Consider the following 18166-nt stretch of genomic DNA (forward strand, 5'->3'; position numbering starts at 1 on the left):
CAGTGGCATAAGCATGAAGTAGACAGAAGCATTTCCAACGGGATGGAAAAGCTGTGGTTAAAGCCACCTTGGCAACCTCTGCATGTATTGTCATTCCTGCATACATAGGTTAGCAGAAGTTTTAAGTATCTCAAGTGATAGGAGTGTCTTGTAAGCATACAATAAGGTCCTAACTGGAGAGGACTCTCAGTTCACACTTGACCACAGATGTTTTGTGACACTCATTCAAGTATAATTTCTTAAGTATGCTTTTAAAATTCCCATCTCTTACACCGTGTACAGATCCACAGGCTAACAGCCTAGACCCACACTCAGTCATCATGGTACAGATTCATTCCTGCTTTCGCTACCTGTCAGTGGAGTTTTTATGTGAAATACTCCCTGGCATAACCTCTAACTTTAAAGGATGCCTATAAATATTTGTATATGGGAAGGAAGGCAAAAAAATGTGGGACATTTTCATAGAAACATAAGAAATGCAGAGAGTTGAAATGCAGGTGGTCTGCCCTTCCCTGCCAGCCCTGGGCTGCTCTGGAAAGCCAGGGCTGCTGGTTCTGTGTCAGAAGTCCTTCTGCCGCAGTTTTCTTGCGGGGAGGCAGGAGGAGTCAGAGCCCGAGCTGTTCCCTGAGCCAACAGCGACACCCAGGGCTCCCAGCACAGCCCGGCCCTTTTTCAGCAGCTCTTGGCCCCACTCAGACATTATTTTCCAAGGGTTCGCTCTTTGCCGTTCCCGAATGACCACACTGGTTGAGAAGGAAGTCATATTTCGCTGTAGTGAGTTTATCAACAGCAATCCTGTATACTGGTGCACTGAGGGCAAATTACACCAGCCACAGGCACCTCTGTATTCAAACACCTGCATTCACATGAAGTGGATCATACTTTTCCTCCATTGAAATAGTTAAATGGTATTATTTGTTTGCAGCTAAAGTCCAGACAGACAGCTTATAAAACACTCTCCGAGGCCACATGGAAATTATTTTGGTAAGCTTTTGTTGAATAAATGTATAAACTGAGTTGAACAGTCCAGGCAAAGTGCAGGCTCTGTAACTGTGAACACCGAGTCAGGCTTTTATTAAAATGACCCTGAACAGCCTCCTGAAGACACACACCTGAACAAACAGAGGTAAAGTGATTATAGAGACATAAGAGAGTACTGGGCATTAATAACTCCAGAAAATATTTATAGAAGCAAACAAACACCTTAGAATTGATCAGGACACAGGATGTATGGCGAGCAACCGAAATTACACACCAGTTGTCTGTGCTTTCCACTCCCAGAATGCAAAAGCTGGCTGTCAGTCACCAGGCTATTGGCCACATCACCAGTGTACAGCCCAGCCCATGCAGCTGCCAAGGTAGTGTCTTGTTTGCCTTTGAAGCTCGGGCTTGCTTCAGATCTGAAGGGGATACCTGTTCCTCTCTGCTGGGCAGGACGCAGCTCAACTGAAAAAGCACCAGGCTGAAACAGCAGCAAATGAAGTGGACCCATGACCGTAGTGTTACCACCAAGCAGAGAAGTGGTGGAAGGAGATGAATGAAGTTCAAAGTTTTTATGTTCCAGCTGAGAAACTGAGGCTGAGTAGAAGACAAATAAAAGTAATCTTTGTTACACCAGGTTGAAGCGGAAAGGTGCAAAGCACTGGTTTGAAACTGGTCATGAAAAGTCAGAAAGCACAGGAATAAGCAACCCACGAATCTCTGGTCAGTCTGGGCCATACATGAGAGCACACTTGGCCACTCCCATACAGCACCATGGGCTCGCTTTAGGAAAACAACCATGGGCATCCTCTCTAACTGAAACAGACCTACAAGTAAATACTAGTCAGACGAGGAGGACTGAAGTGTCTGAAGCCAAGCATCCATCTGTGATTTAATTATTCTGAAAATGTCTCTCTAAGATAATTGCACTTTCATAGATTTGCTGGTAGCTTCCAAGCTGTCTCCAGGTTTAGTAGGATTTACACGGAAACTGTTACCTTTCTACTTGCTTTTTCAAGGCAAGATCAAGCAAACTTCTGTTTGCCATGGCACAAACAACTGGAAATGGGCTATTCAGAAATCTGTCAACCCAGGCACTATCAGCGCGTGAGCGTTGCCACAGTCTGCAGCTCTATGCCACCTGCTTTCCTTTGCACTTTTTTTTCCTTCAGAATTTCACAAGAAAGGTTATTTAAAAACCAGTCCACGTCTTGATCATCTTCAGGCCACCGCAAATATCGACTCCTTTGCAAAAAGCTCCGAATCGGTTTGTGCTTCATCAGCTGATACTGAGAAAGTGACCCAACCACGACCACAACGAGTACATCTTTCAGGTCACAGAAGTACCTGCTCTGGGCAAAATTAAAGGCTTCCACACACCACCCATCTTTGAGAAACTGCCTGGTCACAACACAAATTGTTTTCCTGCTGTTCCAAATGGCATCACGAATATTGTTGATATGTTCCTCCCCAGGCAAGAAATCTCTTTCCTCAAAGCACAAGGTGAATCTGTTTTTATCAACATATTGTGAATCCAGGCGCTTTAACAACGAATTCTGGACCCATTCAAAGTCATGTTTGCTGTAGCACAGATATGCATCATATCTGTATTCACCTTTATCTGCTGCTTGTGAATGACCACCTGTTATTTTTCTGGTGATGGTTTTATACCAGACAAAACAAATCCCCCGACAGCGAGTAAATATGATGACTGCTATCAGAAACACTAGAAGAGTGACAGAGGTGAAGATGAATACTGAGAACCTGAGTGTCTCCTGGAGTTCATCCTCATCGCAACCATCATACGTCAGAGACGCCAGCGGTACCCCTGCCAACGCAGGTGGGTATACGCAGTACCTGTCAGATGGTGAGCCAGCCAGGGTTACGTTGGTCTCATTTAGCCACACCAGCAGACTCTTTAAAGGACAGTCACAGACATACTTGTTGTGTGTTATATCCAGAATACTCAAAGTCATAAAGACTTCAGGCTCAGGGGACAAAAGCTGGTTTCCAGATAAGTTTAGGTTTGTTAGGCTTTGTGGAAAAAGCCCAAGAGAAAGATGGGACAATAGGTTGGAAGCCAGATTAAGTCTTTTTAGAGATGTTAGACCTCTAAAAATCTCCCGTGGAAGATCACTAAGGTAGTTGTTATTCAGATGTAGAACCTGAAGTTTGGACAGTGGCCTGAACACATCCAAACATAAATCTCTCTCCCACACAAGCTGTAGCATATTTTCACCCAGATCCATATAAATTAACTGACTGTTTTCTATAACATCATCACTTTTCGCACAGTAAGAGAAGCGATTTTGTTTTAAAAAGATATACTGCACAGCTGGAACTCGGAAAAGAACATACAGGTCACCCAGGTTCGACAACCAATTCCTTTCTAAGTCAAGGTGTGTGGCTGCTATTTTTGTGTCATCTACAGTCATTATCTTATTGTCGCCTAAAAAAACAGAGGTCAGATGCAGAAAGGAAGGGAGCTTTTTAATGGCATTGTCTCGGAGATCGATTGTTTTCAGACTTACTAAGTAACTGAATGAGTTTTCACTGATCATCCCAATATGATTTTGCTGTAAATCAATATACATTACATTGTGTAGACCCTTAAAAGTATAATCGTACAACTCCCCTAAAAGATTCCTTGAGAGATTGAGAACTTTTAGGTTGCCCAAGCCAAAAAATGCTTGCCTTTGGATTTGATTTATCTTGTTTTTGAAAAGGTTCAGCAATTCCAGATTACCGAGGCTCTGAAAGATTAGAGAATTAAGAGAGAATATGTAACCCTTTGAAATATCAAGGAAACGAAGACTACTTCTTCCTAGCCCTGCAAATGTATCTTTATCTGGATTTTTTAAGTTATTAAAGCCAAATCCCGAACCCATTGTATGAGAGCTGAATGTTAAAGAATCGATTTGAGTCCCTTTAATGGCAGTAGAGAAATACTGGACTTTCTCTGTGCTCCAGCCATTTTCACTAAGGTCTAGTGAACTAAACGTAATGTTTCTGAAAGGATTTGAGCATTTGGCCCAGGCCGCTTCATCTGTCTTGTACAAATAATTAGAACTGAGGCTAAAAAATAAGAACTGTTTTCCTTGGAAGCTGGTAAGATTGCTTGCACACAAGTTGGATATCTTGTTGTACTTCAGGTTCACAGTTTTCAAGACTGTTAGATTATAAAATAAGGGATGAGGGTGGAGTTTCGTGATTTCGTTCCCTGAAAGATCCAGTTCTTCTAACGACCTCAAGTCTTGGAAGTAACGTTCTTCCAGGATGGAATCTCCAAGGTAGTTGTGAAACAGATGGAGCACAGTCAGCCTTGGCAAGCCCACAAAAGCATCAAGGTCCAGTTCAAGGATCTTATTGAATCCCAAGTCTAAGACACGGAGGTTTGGCAGGTTCCTGAAAGCTCCTTTTGCTATGGTGACAGGATAGACGTGTTGCGTTCCGATTTCCAACAGCAGCAAGTGCTCCAGCAGTGGAAATGAAGTTGCAGTCACTTGTCTGATATAGTTGAAAGTTAGCAAAAGCTTCACCGTATCCTTTGGCACAGGCGGAATGTCTGTGAGGTTGCAGAAATAATAGAAGGACACTTGGGCTTCCGAGTAGCATTTCCTAGATGCACATATATCACCAGCTAGTGATATTCCAAAGACAAGTACTAGCTGACGGCGTAACATCACGGATCTATGTGGAGAATAAAAGAGAAACCAATAAGCATTAGTAGTGTAGCTGGCTATCTCTGTAGAGTACATTTTTAACAGTTACAGAATAAAAGACTATTGTCATACTAAAAATTACTACTGGTTTGGGATTTATCCTTTCTCTGAAGTCTAACAGGCATCGTTTGATGGGCTGGCTGCCCAGAAGTTGGGTCCTAAAGAGATGTGAGCACCTCCTATGACCTGAAGAGCAATCCTCCTTTGCGTGCCTTAAGAGCAGTGCCAAAATCCCACTAGGTAAGTGTGAAAATCTTGGCTAGCTCTTTAATTTCCATCACGGAAGTGCTAATGCTGGCGCATTAGCTTAATTCCTTAATTGGTTATCCAAACAGGCTTAAACGGCTTGGATTACCAAAGTGGAGTGCAGTCATCCAGTCATCTCAACACCGCTCTTTTTCTGAGCCCTCTCCTTGAGAGGGCAATCCTGCTATTTGGAATTCAGATGTGTGAATCAAGCAGAAGAGTATAACAGCCATGAAATATTTTAAGGGGGATCACTTTTGGGGCTCCTCGAGCCTCAGACTACCCCTGCAATGTGAAATTGTACTTGAAAGTGTTGTAAAATGGTTTTGAATGTATAGGCAGTAACGAGGCTGACAGTGAAGAAAAAGGAAAAAAGAAAATGTGGCAGCCTGAATCTGTGCTGCAAGACTTAATGTTTTATGAAATCTACATTTCCTCAACTGCAAATTCCTAAGGTGCATAACATAATTTATGAATCCATTTATTAATTTATTCCCACTCTGGATTTTCCTTGCATTATGCCATCTGTCTGCCTGTCTCTGTCTGAGACAAAAGCCTCTTCAAAGCCAGAAAGGCCCTTTTTATTGACCATGGTAAAGAACACAGCAAATTATTAGCCTAAAAGTAGTTGATTGTGTACTTCAGTTTAAAAAAAAAAACCCTTCTAACTAAGATTGCAACCATCTGCCTCTGCTTTTAAAAACACGTTTATTGAAATGAAACGACAGCCCAATGGAAGAATTTTTGTGACCTCCAGCAGAATCTGCTGAAAAGTTGTTAAGTGTAAATCCTTGTGGAACCAAACCCCCGCTGGCCATTTAACATCTGCAAAGTAAATCTGCTTCAGAGAGGAAAAAAAGTTGGGCTTTGAGACAGTAATTAACATGAAGTAAAGCCTGCTAATTGTTGTTAGGATTTCAGCACGTCGCTGCTTTAAAGCACAAGTGCAAAATTCTGTGCAGAATATTGCACTTGAACTAAAACCGTCTTATGCTTGTTTCCAGCATACAAGCTGGAAAGGAAAAAAGCACGTCAGTAGAAACCACTATGACATTCCCATTGCAAATGCCAAATGCCAGAGCTAGCCATTTTAAAAGACTCTTTGCTAAACAGGAAGTACAAGGATATTACAGTACCATTGAATCTCATAACTGACACAATCTCATTGTACCTGATATTTTTTGGTGGTGTTCTCAAAGTCACCTAATTATACTAAAACCTTAACAACTGTCACTACTAGAGTGAGTCTGCAAATATCCACCCTAGAGGCTCAAACAAACACCCAATGGGAAAGACACACACCCTGCAACTTAAAATACTAATCTTGTAATTTTTTAAGACAATTTCATGGTTTGGGGACAAGATCTGATCCTTGAAAGTAAAAGAGATACTGACTAAAGACAGAGTGCTGAATTCTGAAGTCCTGGCATGCAGATTTTATTCACATCTTGTCTCGGGAATTTAGAATGAGCTGCAAAAAAAAGCAAGTTGCAGGCAGTATCAAATTTCTGTCAAGAGATTTTAACTGCATCTATGAGGAATAATCCCTGCTACTAGAAAATAATTATGTTTTCTACCCTCTTTTTTTTGACCTAGCATGCACTGTTGGAACATTATAAACACTAAACTAGATAATGTTTGTGACTACAGAATGTTGTAGGTTATTAAAATAGACACAACTAAACACACAGCAGGTCATTCAAGGTCCTGTTTACCATTTACTTTTTGCTTGAATCACGAAAACAAAACACCAGGTTTCTCACTGCTATGGCTGGATTTTAAAGTTTGGGCAAAATCAAAGCATCACCAAAAGCATCACAAATAGAAAGTACTTTGGAAGTAAAAATTTATTTAATAGACATGTGTATCAACTTAGTACCAGAAAAAAGTTCAAAATGTTTAGAGTGGAAAGATTAGAAAATGTGTTTGTTTTTAAATTAAAAAATGCAGTTTTAATTATTAGAAAATAAGAACATAGTGAAATATTTCTATCCATTTTTGTGTTTACACCTATCTGCTTTTCCATGTTCTTGTAAGTTAAAGAATTTTCTAACGATCTCTTAACAGTTGTTACACTGCCTTCGCTCTGGTTTGGTGACAAGGAAGATTTCATTTGTAAACTCTTTGCACTCTCAATGTTTTTTGCAGAAGTTATAACCTTTCCCCCTGAATCTTGGCCTTCTATGAGCAGAAAGAAGATGCTATCAGTATGTAATGCCTCTTACTGCTCTCATGGGCACAGCAAAGATTTTTAATGTAACAGAATCCCTCCATTGCACCATTGTGCATTGGCACCTAGAACCTTTTGGGTTCCCAAAAAGTGACCATCATCCCATTCAGTTACATGACTGAACATAGATACGGAGATGAAGGGATGTGTCAATGCTTCACTCATTATTGAAAACCAAGCAATAAAGTTTAGAGAAACAGAGCTCTGCATGTGAGATTTTGTTTCCTTCTGCTGCATTCATGTCAGAAGGGGTAAGCAGTAAGGGGAAAAGTAGCAGTAGGAGGAAAAATCCAGCAAATGATTTTGGGATGGGAAATTCTAAGCAGGGTATGTTTCTGAGCAATGGAAAGAACTTTTACAATGCATGGTAGATAATCTACCTAGATCCCTAAGTAGCAAGAGAGTGCATACAGAATGCAAATAACTCCAGCTCAGGTCTCAGCCCCCTTAGGAACCACAGAATGGTAGGGGTTGGAAGGGACCTCTAGAGATCATCCAGTCCTACCCCTCTGCTCAAGCAGGTCCACCTAGATGAAGTCGCACAGGAACGTGTCCAAGAGGGTCTTGAAAAACCTTTTCATTACCTGCACCAAATAAAAACAAAACAAACCCAACACTAATTTTTCTGCTCATGCTAATTTTCACAAAAACATCAAGGCCGTTTTCTGTAGGTCACTGAATCACAGATGAGGAGGGTACATATAAAATAAAAGCAGCAGGATCTTTCGATGAGTTGTGTGAGAATCTCACCTCTCGGTGCTGCAAGCCTGCTTTAGAATTAAGGATTAAGGTATAAACATGAATCCTACTGCCAAGTTGGAAGGGGTTTTTTTTCTTTTTCCTTTCAGCTCCATAGCTAGGGGTCTTGCTGTTTGGACAGCAAGATGTGAGAGCTCACTTGGAGCCTGCAAGGGTGCTGCTGTGACCCTGATGTCCTTCTGTGAAATATCACTAGTCACAGGTAGCACAAAAGCTCCCCAGAGAGAGGGAAGAAAGATGTAGGATTAAACAACTTCAGGGTGTATTTCTTGCCTGTGAAATGAATGTATAGAAGATAGTCCTCTTTTCTCCCCTCTATACCCAAAACCATTAAGGACTGAAAAGACAAAGACCATCTTATTTGTCCCTTATTTTTTGACCCTATAGTGAGATGGGTTTGTGTATAAACTTATGCTGATTTAACTTTCATCTTCAGTGTACCCCTTTTCTTGTGAATGCTGTGAAAAAATCTATAAGTCAGCTTCTATATGTGTACATCCTGAGTACAGCTAACTGAACAAGAACTGGTTCATGCTAACTACACCGAGTTTGCAGCAGTGTTGATGAATAAGCTTCTAGACAGACTGGTTCCACCGTTCTGCATTCTGGCTAATTCTAAGATTTTAAATAATTCTCTGGTTACAAATCTAATCAGCAATAGATATTTCTGTGTAGAAAAATGATAACATTTCAAAGGTTTCCCTCCTGATTGTTAGATGCTAACAGAAATACATTCTTTTCTGTCCCTCTGTAAAGTTCACCAGCGTAGCAGTCCTGCCTGACAGGACACATTTGCAGTTGTGGTATAATGAATTGGGGGTCCTGCCCAAATATGGCTTCTGAAGTAGCTATGCTCTTAGTATCAAATTGTTCTGATATACCATGCCTTTACCTGGCATCCACCATTACTGACAAAGGTTGCAGGACGTCTTTCCTAGACCAGAGACAACAGTCAGTTGTTAAATCCTTTTGGGATGAGGCATTAACCAATTCCTAGAAGTATGGCCATCTTTCTGTCAGAAGCTGGCAAAGGGTAGCACTCACAAATAGTATCAATAAAAGAAATCAGCTTCAAGTACAAAGCACACGAGTATGAAAGAGCCTCTAGGAAAAGAAAACAATGAACAGGAGGAGTCTGGAAACTTTGGGTAAGTGAGGATATTTTTGCTTAGTTTCAGGTTAAGCCTGACAGTGTAGATCATCTCATCTAGGAGGACTCTGAGACTTCAAAGGGCTCTTGATTCAAGTTCTGGAACAAGAATCCCAACACATTCAAAGAAACCCTTTCTTTCTTCTCTCCTCTTTCAAATCCAGTTTACTTTTGAGAACAAATGTTAGGGGAAAGTTCCCGTCCTGATAGTATTAAAATTTAAATGCCTGATCTTTATACATCTGTAACCTATCTTTGATCAGCTGGCCATGTTGCACAGAAGGTTATGGCAGATACAACATTCTGTTACTACTCAGCCATGGTGACAGGATAAAACTGAGCTGTAAGGTACACCAAAACACACAATATTAGGGCTGAAATGGTCTCTCACAGTTTAGCAGCGTGGGACAGCTGAGCCAACCCAGAAGTGCTGCAGGAGCCTACACAGGGCTCTGCTCCTGACCTGAGACTTGGTATGTCAATGAATGATCTCAGTTCCCATCTTATTTTTGCAGTCCCTTTCTCTTTTCACTGTACTTTGGAGTAGGCATGGACCAAGTGCACCAGCATGTAAAGCAGGTTTAACTCCTACGCTAGCTTGACCATGAATACTGCATTTCTCCTCTTTCCACATTGCTGTTTAGTCTGGATGTAAAAGTAAGCCTTAAGTTACCTGCCTGGGTTAGCTGCCCAGTCAGAAGAGTAACCCCTGATCCAAGTCTCAAGAGTGAAGACCAGAAAACATGCACAAACCTAAGGCAGCCCACACTCTGCTAGCTATCTGCCCTGTCCCTGGTATGTGGCTAGTGCAGCTCCTATCTAACTTCAATTGTGTTGACGCTTCGTGGAAACATCCAAACAAAATTAAGCAGAGTTGGGAGGGAGGGAGGGGAAAAGAAAAAAAAAAAGGCAGACTTGGGGTGAAAAAAAGAAAAAAAAAGGGAAAAATAACAAGCACAGCCCAGTCCAGCCAATGGAAACTTGCCTCTGTTGTTTAAATGTCATGAGGCTTCCTCTAAAGTATCTACAACAGCTGGGCTAGTTACCTATGACTTTGAAGTCTTCTGAGAATAGGTTAATGCTATTGAGGCTAGAGGCTGTAACTTTGGAAACTGGTACCTCAAAGTGGAAGGAGATGCTAAAATTAGAACTGAGGAGTTATCATTCTCCCAATTCTGCAAAACAAGGGCAGGGCCGATTGGATGCATCGTTACGCCAGAGGCATGTGCTGACAATGGGAAGCAGAGGACAGCAACATCAATTGCTAATTCTATACTCAACACTGGGCTTTAAGGATGAAGTCTGGTGATGGATTTTAGCTAAACTAGCATTTTGGATTAAACAACCAAAATCAGGCAAGCAATCCAAGGAGTTTATCTTCCAACTCCTGCTCAGCAAAAAAAATCCGCAGAGGTATTGCATTCTTGGTTGCACAGACAAGCTTCTGCAGACGACACACAAGGTGCTGTGACCGTCCTGGGTTTGGCTTCCTACCAAAACCTGGCCCCAAAAACCCACTACAGTGACACTTCAACATACTTATGTGCATATAGCTTCGTGGTTAAAGCAGTCTCCTTGAATCAGACTGAAGCTTCTCAGACTGAAGAAAGCTAAGTGCCTGGGTCTTCCATATCCTTTAATGGTCTAACTGGTTCATATTATCAGAGACCTCTCCTTTCCTTGGCTAAAGTTTAAAAGAAAATGTCCATGGCTAATATGTCCTGCACTAGAGTCAAAGCTCCACCCTGGGGTGCTCCTGTGCAATGGCTGACACGTACTGTGAGCAGCAGCACAAAAGGTGGTGCAGTGTGGGTTTATGACTGAAAGAAGGGCCTTTTGGATCAGATTTAGGGGACTTGGCTGCCTAAAATCTACTGAAACTCACCTGAATATTCAGAAAAATGGGTCTCAATTTCCTTCTTCAACTCTTAGGTCTCTTCCTGCCATCCAAATGAAGGAATCTCCCTACTCAGTCTTCCCTACCTATTCCCACGTCACAATGCTGTATGAAACTGAGAGTCATTCCTGCTTCTTGGAGAAACTGCAGAAGAAGTGAAACGTCCTCATCTAACAAACCTAATATCATTAGTTTTTCTCCACTCAAGGCAAAAGTTGTGAGTATCTTTCCCCAAGGCTGGTGAAGGACTATTTGTATTTGATGCTTGGTAAAATTTCTCAGGGAAGAAACCCAGAGCCCTTCCAAGAGCACCCTTTATCTTTTAAAACTAACAGAAAGCCTCTTGACAAGAAGTTTGTAAGATTTACCTAGGCCATAAAAAAGATCTTGAGAGATGTATCACAAACAGTGAGCCTGTGTTCTCTGACTGGCCAGATAAAGGCCAACTGCTATTGTGGAAATTTGTATTGCTGCTGTTAGTCTGATCAGATCAAACCTACTTAGTGAAATGAAAACAAAGCTCCGTGCTTTTGTCCAGGCTCTAAGCCATCATAATATATGCACTTGTGCTCATAAAAAGCTGTGCAGTGTAAACACACTTTTCTTCATGGGGCCCTCTAGCCAATTACAATCTAAAAAAGAAACAATTTAATTCAGATGATGAATGAATCACCTTCCACCCCCTCAGCCTCTCCCTGAAGCTGGTAGCATGCTTAACTCAAATACAGCATTTTCCAAGTTAAAATCAGGAAGTGTGTTACAAGGCAAGTGAATACTGTGACAGTTCCTGTCAATGATGAGGAAAACCTGAGGCAATCAGACCTGACAGAACAGAACTGTAAAAACAGCCACTGGTTTGCATAATCAGAAGCTACCTATGGGATGTAATGATCTTCTGTCTGTTCATCACCTAGATTTGTATTCCTTTATTTGTCTTGATATCCCCTCAGACTATATGACAACATCATAAAGTCTTAGAATCATTTTGGTTGGAAAAGAAAGACCTTAAGATCATCAAATCCAACCACTAATGATGTGGGGACATGGTGTGATTCCTCTAACAGTTCTTTAAAAGGAAGCAATTTCCAGAAGGATGGGAAAATAAACTTGAAAGTATTGACTAAAAGATGCTCTGGGCTATTTCTCTGAGGCACAGGAGTAAACTGTAAGGGCAGAGGAAGGGTGCTGTAGCCTCTGACTCCAGTCCCTGGCCCCAGCTCAGTTGTTTTTAGCCACTAGCACTGTTTCCAGCATCTCCTTCCTGAGCAGAGCCAGCCTGCTCTTCTTGCCTGAGCAGCCAGCCAAGAAGGTTGTTCCACCAAAGTGTCCCAGTGCTTGGCACTGGTCGCTCTACCAGCCCTGTGCAGCCCAGGCTCCTCCACCCCTGTTCCCGATAGGGAACGATGATGGCTTGAGAAGAGGACCAACAAGGCTTCTTGTGCTATTCCAGCTCCTAAGAAACGTAAATTCTTGAGTCTCCAATGAAGATTCCTGTTTTCTACAGTTTTTTCTCAACAGAGACGCTTCCTCAAAGCTGCACAAACCACCCGTGGGAGCTCACAGTCACTGCTCGGGTATGCTTGCCTCACCCTCAATCCATGTTGACTTTTTCTTTGAAAACTGTCACGTGAGAACTGCCTGGTATAGACTAGAAGCCACTCCAGGGAAGTTTTGTTTCCCCTCTGTTAGTTTCCATCCCTCTTAGGTGGGAAGGAAACTGTCATTTTGGACAGTGTTTCTCACAAAGTGGATTTAGCTTAAGGACAAAATGCTCTTTTTTTGTGCTTGCGGGATAATTAGAAGCAGCCAGGATTAAAACTCTAACCTGGAAAAGATCAAAGTGATAACAGGAAAGAACTCTTAAGAATGACAGTTGAGTTTTTAACTTACTAGAGGCCAACTTTTACAGATGAGAGAGAAATTCTTGAGGAAGCAGCAGTAAGTGGAGAAGCAGCATTCAGGCTGTAACTCCTAGGGGGACAAGTAGAGCGCGGTACAGCCTTACCTGCAATACTAACCTTTTTGTAAAGCTTATCAGCAGCGTTGTGCCTGTGAAACAGTGGTCAGGCACAGAACAGCAGTGATGGTTTGGTAGCTGGAGTGGTGACTAAAGAGCTATTCAGCAGGGAAAAGGCATGGTTGCCATCTCTGCACTCCTGGCACCCAATCTGGGCACATTAGTTCTTAAGAATCTATTAAAAGAGTATGGAGACAGGTGCCTAAATATGTGGAGCCAAACGTAACAACTGAAAACAAAGAGATGTTTGCTTTTGCAAGTATGGTTTTCATATGTATGTTAAAAAAGCCCACAACAATGAAAAGATAATCTGCAAGTGACCAGTAAGAAAAGGACCATAAATACAGTACAAAAGAGAGACAGAGAGTCAATATGCCCTGCACTTAAGTAAAGTTAGAAACCTGCTCCCCTCTTTCCTGGGATGGGTGCGTTGAAAGGATACCACTGAAATTTCTTCAAAACAGAATTTAGATCAGAGAAAAAAAAATGAGTTAGTGGAGGAGAAAAATGTGGAAATTACACTCACAAGTATAGCTGACCTAACTTTTCACCATACAACCTGTTGTACAAAGGAGACGTAACAAGTGAAGAAGGTAGAAAAGAAGCTAATAGCCTTTTTGAAACAGTTCCTGTGTGAGGCTGTTGGCAAGTTAGCTATGTCACTGACTCACAGTATGGCGGTAGTCCTAGGGCTCACCTGCATAGATATCTCAGGTAAAGTGCTTATATCCTGGTTATCCTTCTACAAGATAGTCCAGCTGAAATGATTCAATGATTCTGTAAGAATAGCTGTCACACAGGCTAACCTGCATGAGAGGTAGGTCTCTGAGCAGAGTGGAAGCAGGAGACTGAATTATACACTCCATGCAGTGTATCTAGAATGATAGGCACCTGATTTCTGAATCTATAAAAGACCTGCAGTCTGACACCCAGGGACTGCCAAGAAAGAAATCTCCATGTTGGTTGTATTTTAAACTCTGCCTCTACCCAGCCCTTTCTGGAGAAAAGTTAGCATTGTCTTCATTTAGCAATCTATAATGTATAACAGCTACACTCAACTCTGTTTTCTGCACAATGCAATACCAAAACCTTTTACCTCACAAATAGCCATTAACTGTGGAAACATTGGTCATTTTAGACTGGAGGCACTCTTCTCTCTTGTTACAGCTCTTTCAACTGAGTTAACAATGTTTAAGAGTCACTAAACCAAAGACACATTTCAGCCTAACATGGGGTTGGGGAATCCTCTGGAAATGAGGCCAAGGGAGGATATGTGCTCTGGACAGCTTCCATATTCTGACTACACATATTCCACCCAGAAACCATCCTTAGAGAACAGCTTGGAGCCCCTGCCTACCGTCCCCTCCGGTCCCTGCCTCTTACCATCTCAATCAACTTCTAGAAGTTATTGCAAAACCACACAGCTTCAAACAGGAAAGTCAAGAGTACCAAAAAGAGCCTGTTACCAATTTGGAGGAGAAGGTATGTCTCATTTGCCCTCAGGAAGACAACAGAGTATGAACTCTCCCATGACCTGGATGAATGCCTCTAGCTACAAGCCACTGCACAGTAACACTTCACTGCTCCGTTTTAAAACAAAGCAGCAGCCACCGCTGCGCTGTGGGTAGGCAGGGTCTGAGCTAGAAGCGTGCCTACATCAAAGCACCCATGTGACGCAGGTAGATTAAATGCTGGCTAATCAGCTCTGTCAGAGTCGGGCATTGCTATCGGCAAAACGCAGGATCCTTCACGCTGGAACAGTGGAGCGAGGGGTGGGGAGCCCCTCTGACATCCAGCAAACCTCACTCTCCCCAGCACTGGTGCAGGTGAGGCTGCGCCTCGTCAACTCCTACTCTCAGATGCCTTTCTGCCTTTTACAAGCTTTACACCCGTGTCTTTTTGCTTTTTCCCCCCTAAAATGAACACAACAATCCCTGTCTGCCTTTGGAGGGGGAGGGGCAAATGCTACTAGCATTTTTTGATAAATAACATAGTGCTTTGAAAAATGCGAAGTGCCAAAAAGTTCTCCTCAGAGTGTGTAACACACGTCTTATTTCTCAGCGGCTGAAAGAGGAAAACCAGCAGGTGGAAAGGAAAGGCGAAGCGCGACGTTCGGACGCCAGCAAAGGCCCCGTGTAAAGCAGCCGCTGCGCCCCCGCCTGCTGCTCTGCCCCGCAGCACCCGGCCCCCGGCCCGGCCCGGCCCACTGCCCCGGCGACGCCCCCGGGCCATGCCGCTGCGCGACCCGGCGCCGGGGGCCGATAGCGGCCTCACGCCAGCCCGCCGCCCGCGCTCACCTCCGCTGACCCGGCCCGGCCCGCGCCGCCGCGGTCTCCGCCCCTGCCTGCGGGGCTGAGGCTACGCCGCCTTCCCGGGGCGGGGCGGGGCGGGGCGGACGGTAACTGCACCCCGGCGCTGGCGGATCTGTCCCTGCGAGAGACGCGCAACCCTGAGAGCGGTCACCGCTTGTCAACCTGCATATGTTCACCCATAGACAGCTGCCGCCTGAGAGCAGAGACCGTTTTCATAGAGCTCGACCTGTATGAGAGTGAGTCACGGCATTCTTTCGGTTGGAAAAGACGTTTTAAGATCAAGTCTAATCATTAACACAGCCCGCCCACATCCACCACTAAGCCGTGTCCTTCAGCACCTCAGCTACACGGCTTTAAAATATCTCCAGGGACGGTGACTCCACCACCTCCCTGGGCAGCCTGTTCCAGTGTCTTAAGAACCCTCTCAGTTCTTCCTAATCTCCAATTTAAACCTCCCCTGGCACATCTCAAGGCCATCCCGTCTTGTACTATCATTCATTACTTGGGAGAAAAGACTGATCTCCACCTCCCTACAACCTCCTTTCAGGTAGTTATAGTGAATGATCATGTCTCCCCTCAGCCTCCTCCAGATTAAATAACTTCAGTTCTCACAGCCACTCCTCATCAAGACTTGTTCTCTAGACCCTTCACCAGCCTCATTGCCCATCTTCAGACATGTTCCAGCAGCTTAGTGTCTAAGTAGTCAGGGAGCTGAAACTGACAGCAATGACCTATCTGGCAGGTAAATTCCCCATTAAGGTGAAAATCCTCCCCAGATTTGAAAACCGGCCACTAAAGAGCAAATTGGGCAAGCGGAAACCAGGCTGAGGAGCGCAGCCTGTGCGCAAGAGACAGCTTTTGTGGGCTTTGCTCCAGTGTAAGCACTTTAAACTGTAGATGATGATCAGACAACTCGGCCTAAGCAATACAAAAAATTGTGTTTGCTGGCTGCTCAGTGCTTGAGCTGTTTCTTCTGGTCTTTTGTGAGTGGAAAGAGATTGCTGATCTCTGTCTTGCTTCCAGTATGGCTGGTTCTCTGATGCACACTTAATCTGACTCAAACTAACTGTAAGCAGCTGATCCTCCACTCACATTCTTATCCTGTTTCAAACGGTTGTTACATTCCATTTTCCTTTATACTAAGTAGAGTACTTAGGCTTACTAAAGAAGTTAAGATAGAGTGACAGATCTGTAGCTGAAGTGACTTATTTGCCTGTCACTGTAATTCTTAAAGAGGAATCCAGGAACGAAAAGGGGAGTAAAACAGAGGACAGGGTAATTTTTATTTAAAAATATAGACAGTAATTTCAATTTTCATTTGGCATTTAAATACATTTTCTGGAAATTGATGCTGTTTGAAAAAGTGGCCACTTGTGAGCTAACTTCTGATCACACTGCTGCTTGGCCATATCTGCAGCAGTAAGATGGGGATTTAGCAACATTGCTTGAGAGTCATAGGTGCCTAAAACATTGCATCTACAATATACATTGTTGTTAACCAAAGCATGACCTAATCTGAACAGCTGGAAATGCCAAACTGAGAGTCATGTCTTAAGATTCACCTCCTAAATAAAATGTGCCTTCACTCTCTTGGGGTTGCACAACTCTCAACCTTTTGGAATTAAATCCCTAAGGCAGCTCTTCTTTGCAACTCCCAAGTTGTAGACCCTTCTCCTACCCCTCCACTCAGATTGCTCCTTTTGGTGCCTTTTTCTTTCTGTCCTTGATATCCCTTGACATCCCATCAGACAGTGATGATATCAGAGGAAATTCTCACTCTTGCTTAAGCTGTTCTGCTTTGTATGGAATCAATTTGTTCAACAAATATGTTAAACAGGGCCTATCCCAATACTGACCCCTGAGAACACCACTCATCATCGGTCTCTTTGACATCCAGCTGTTGACTGCAGCTCTTTGAGTGGAACCATCCAGCCAATTCCTTATCCATTGAGTGGTCCATCTGTCAAATCCATGTCTCACCAATTTAGAGACAAAGATGTCGTGCAGGACATAGTCAAATGCTTTGCAAAAGTACAGGTATGTGACGTCAGTCACTCTTCCCTTATCCACTAGCGCTGTAACCCTGTTGTGGAAATTTGTTGGGCATGATTTGCCCTTAATGAAGTCCTCTTGGCTGTCAGCAATCATCTCCTTATCTTCCATGTGCCTTAGTATAGCTTCCAGGAGGATCTGCTCTATGATCTTGCCAGGCACAGAGGTGAGACTGACCGGCCTGTAGTTCCCCGGGTCTTCCTTTGTTTTCTTTTTAAAAATGGGTTTATTTTTCCCCTCTTCCAGTCAGTGGGAACATCACCAGACTGCTACAACTTCTCAAATACGATAGACAATGGCTTGCTTAGCCACTTCATCCACCAGTTTGGAGATAACACCAAAGTAAGTCCCTGTCTTCATGCTAATCTGGTTTATGTACCTTTCATTACCAATACTTAGGTGATTCCTGCATTAAGTACCGGTAAGTGATTGCATATATATGTATTTTAACGGTACTGATGCGCCTCACAGGTTGCCTGTGATACATTCTGCTTACGTTAAATTAGGTGACAGATTACAACACACTCAGGCACTGAAACAATTGTTCTACGACCAGTGAAAACAGAACCTGTGTGTTTGGAAGGAAGTGATTTTGCTCAATTTGGAATACTGTGTTTAAGCCAAACACGGGGAATCAGACAAAGTCAAATAAACCAGTTTAGGAAAAGTCCTACAGAATTCTGTGAGGTCACATGAGATATTAGAGAAGTATCTGGAAGCACCCTTTGTTTTGTGCAAATGTATAGTATGGAGAAATGGTTGTGATGCTCAAATACACAATGCTTATTTTCTGTTTCATC

The 18166-nt window shown here is 43.0% G+C and overlaps 1 protein-coding gene across 3 annotated transcripts; it reads right to left on the minus strand.

Annotated features, from left to right (window-relative positions):
* Positions 1–1089: 1089 nt before the first annotated feature.
* TLR5 (toll like receptor 5) lies at positions 1090–15354 on the minus strand. 3 transcript variants are annotated; one of them, XM_061991487.1, is made up of 2 exons: positions 15300–15354; positions 1090–4671 (listed from the first exon to the last, which is right to left on the minus strand). In XM_061991487.1, exon 2 carries the CDS (start codon positions 4662–4664, stop codon positions 2082–2084), a length of 2583 nt encoding a protein of 860 aa, XP_061847471.1. In that variant the 5' UTR covers positions 4665–4671; positions 15300–15354; the 3' UTR covers positions 1090–2081. The 3 variants fall into 3 exon arrangements, with proteins under 3 accessions (XP_061847471.1, XP_061847473.1, XP_061847472.1); XM_061991489.1 differs by lacking the exon at positions 15300–15354 and adding an exon at positions 12876–12958; XM_061991488.1 differs by lacking the exon at positions 15300–15354 and adding an exon at positions 7685–7733.
* Between the last annotated feature and the right edge of the window lie 2812 nt (positions 15355–18166).

Source organism: Colius striatus, chromosome 2, assembly GCF_028858725.1.
Source record: "Colius striatus isolate bColStr4 chromosome 2, bColStr4.1.hap1, whole genome shotgun sequence".
Taxonomy (NCBI): domain Eukaryota; kingdom Metazoa; phylum Chordata; class Aves; order Coliiformes; family Coliidae; genus Colius; species Colius striatus.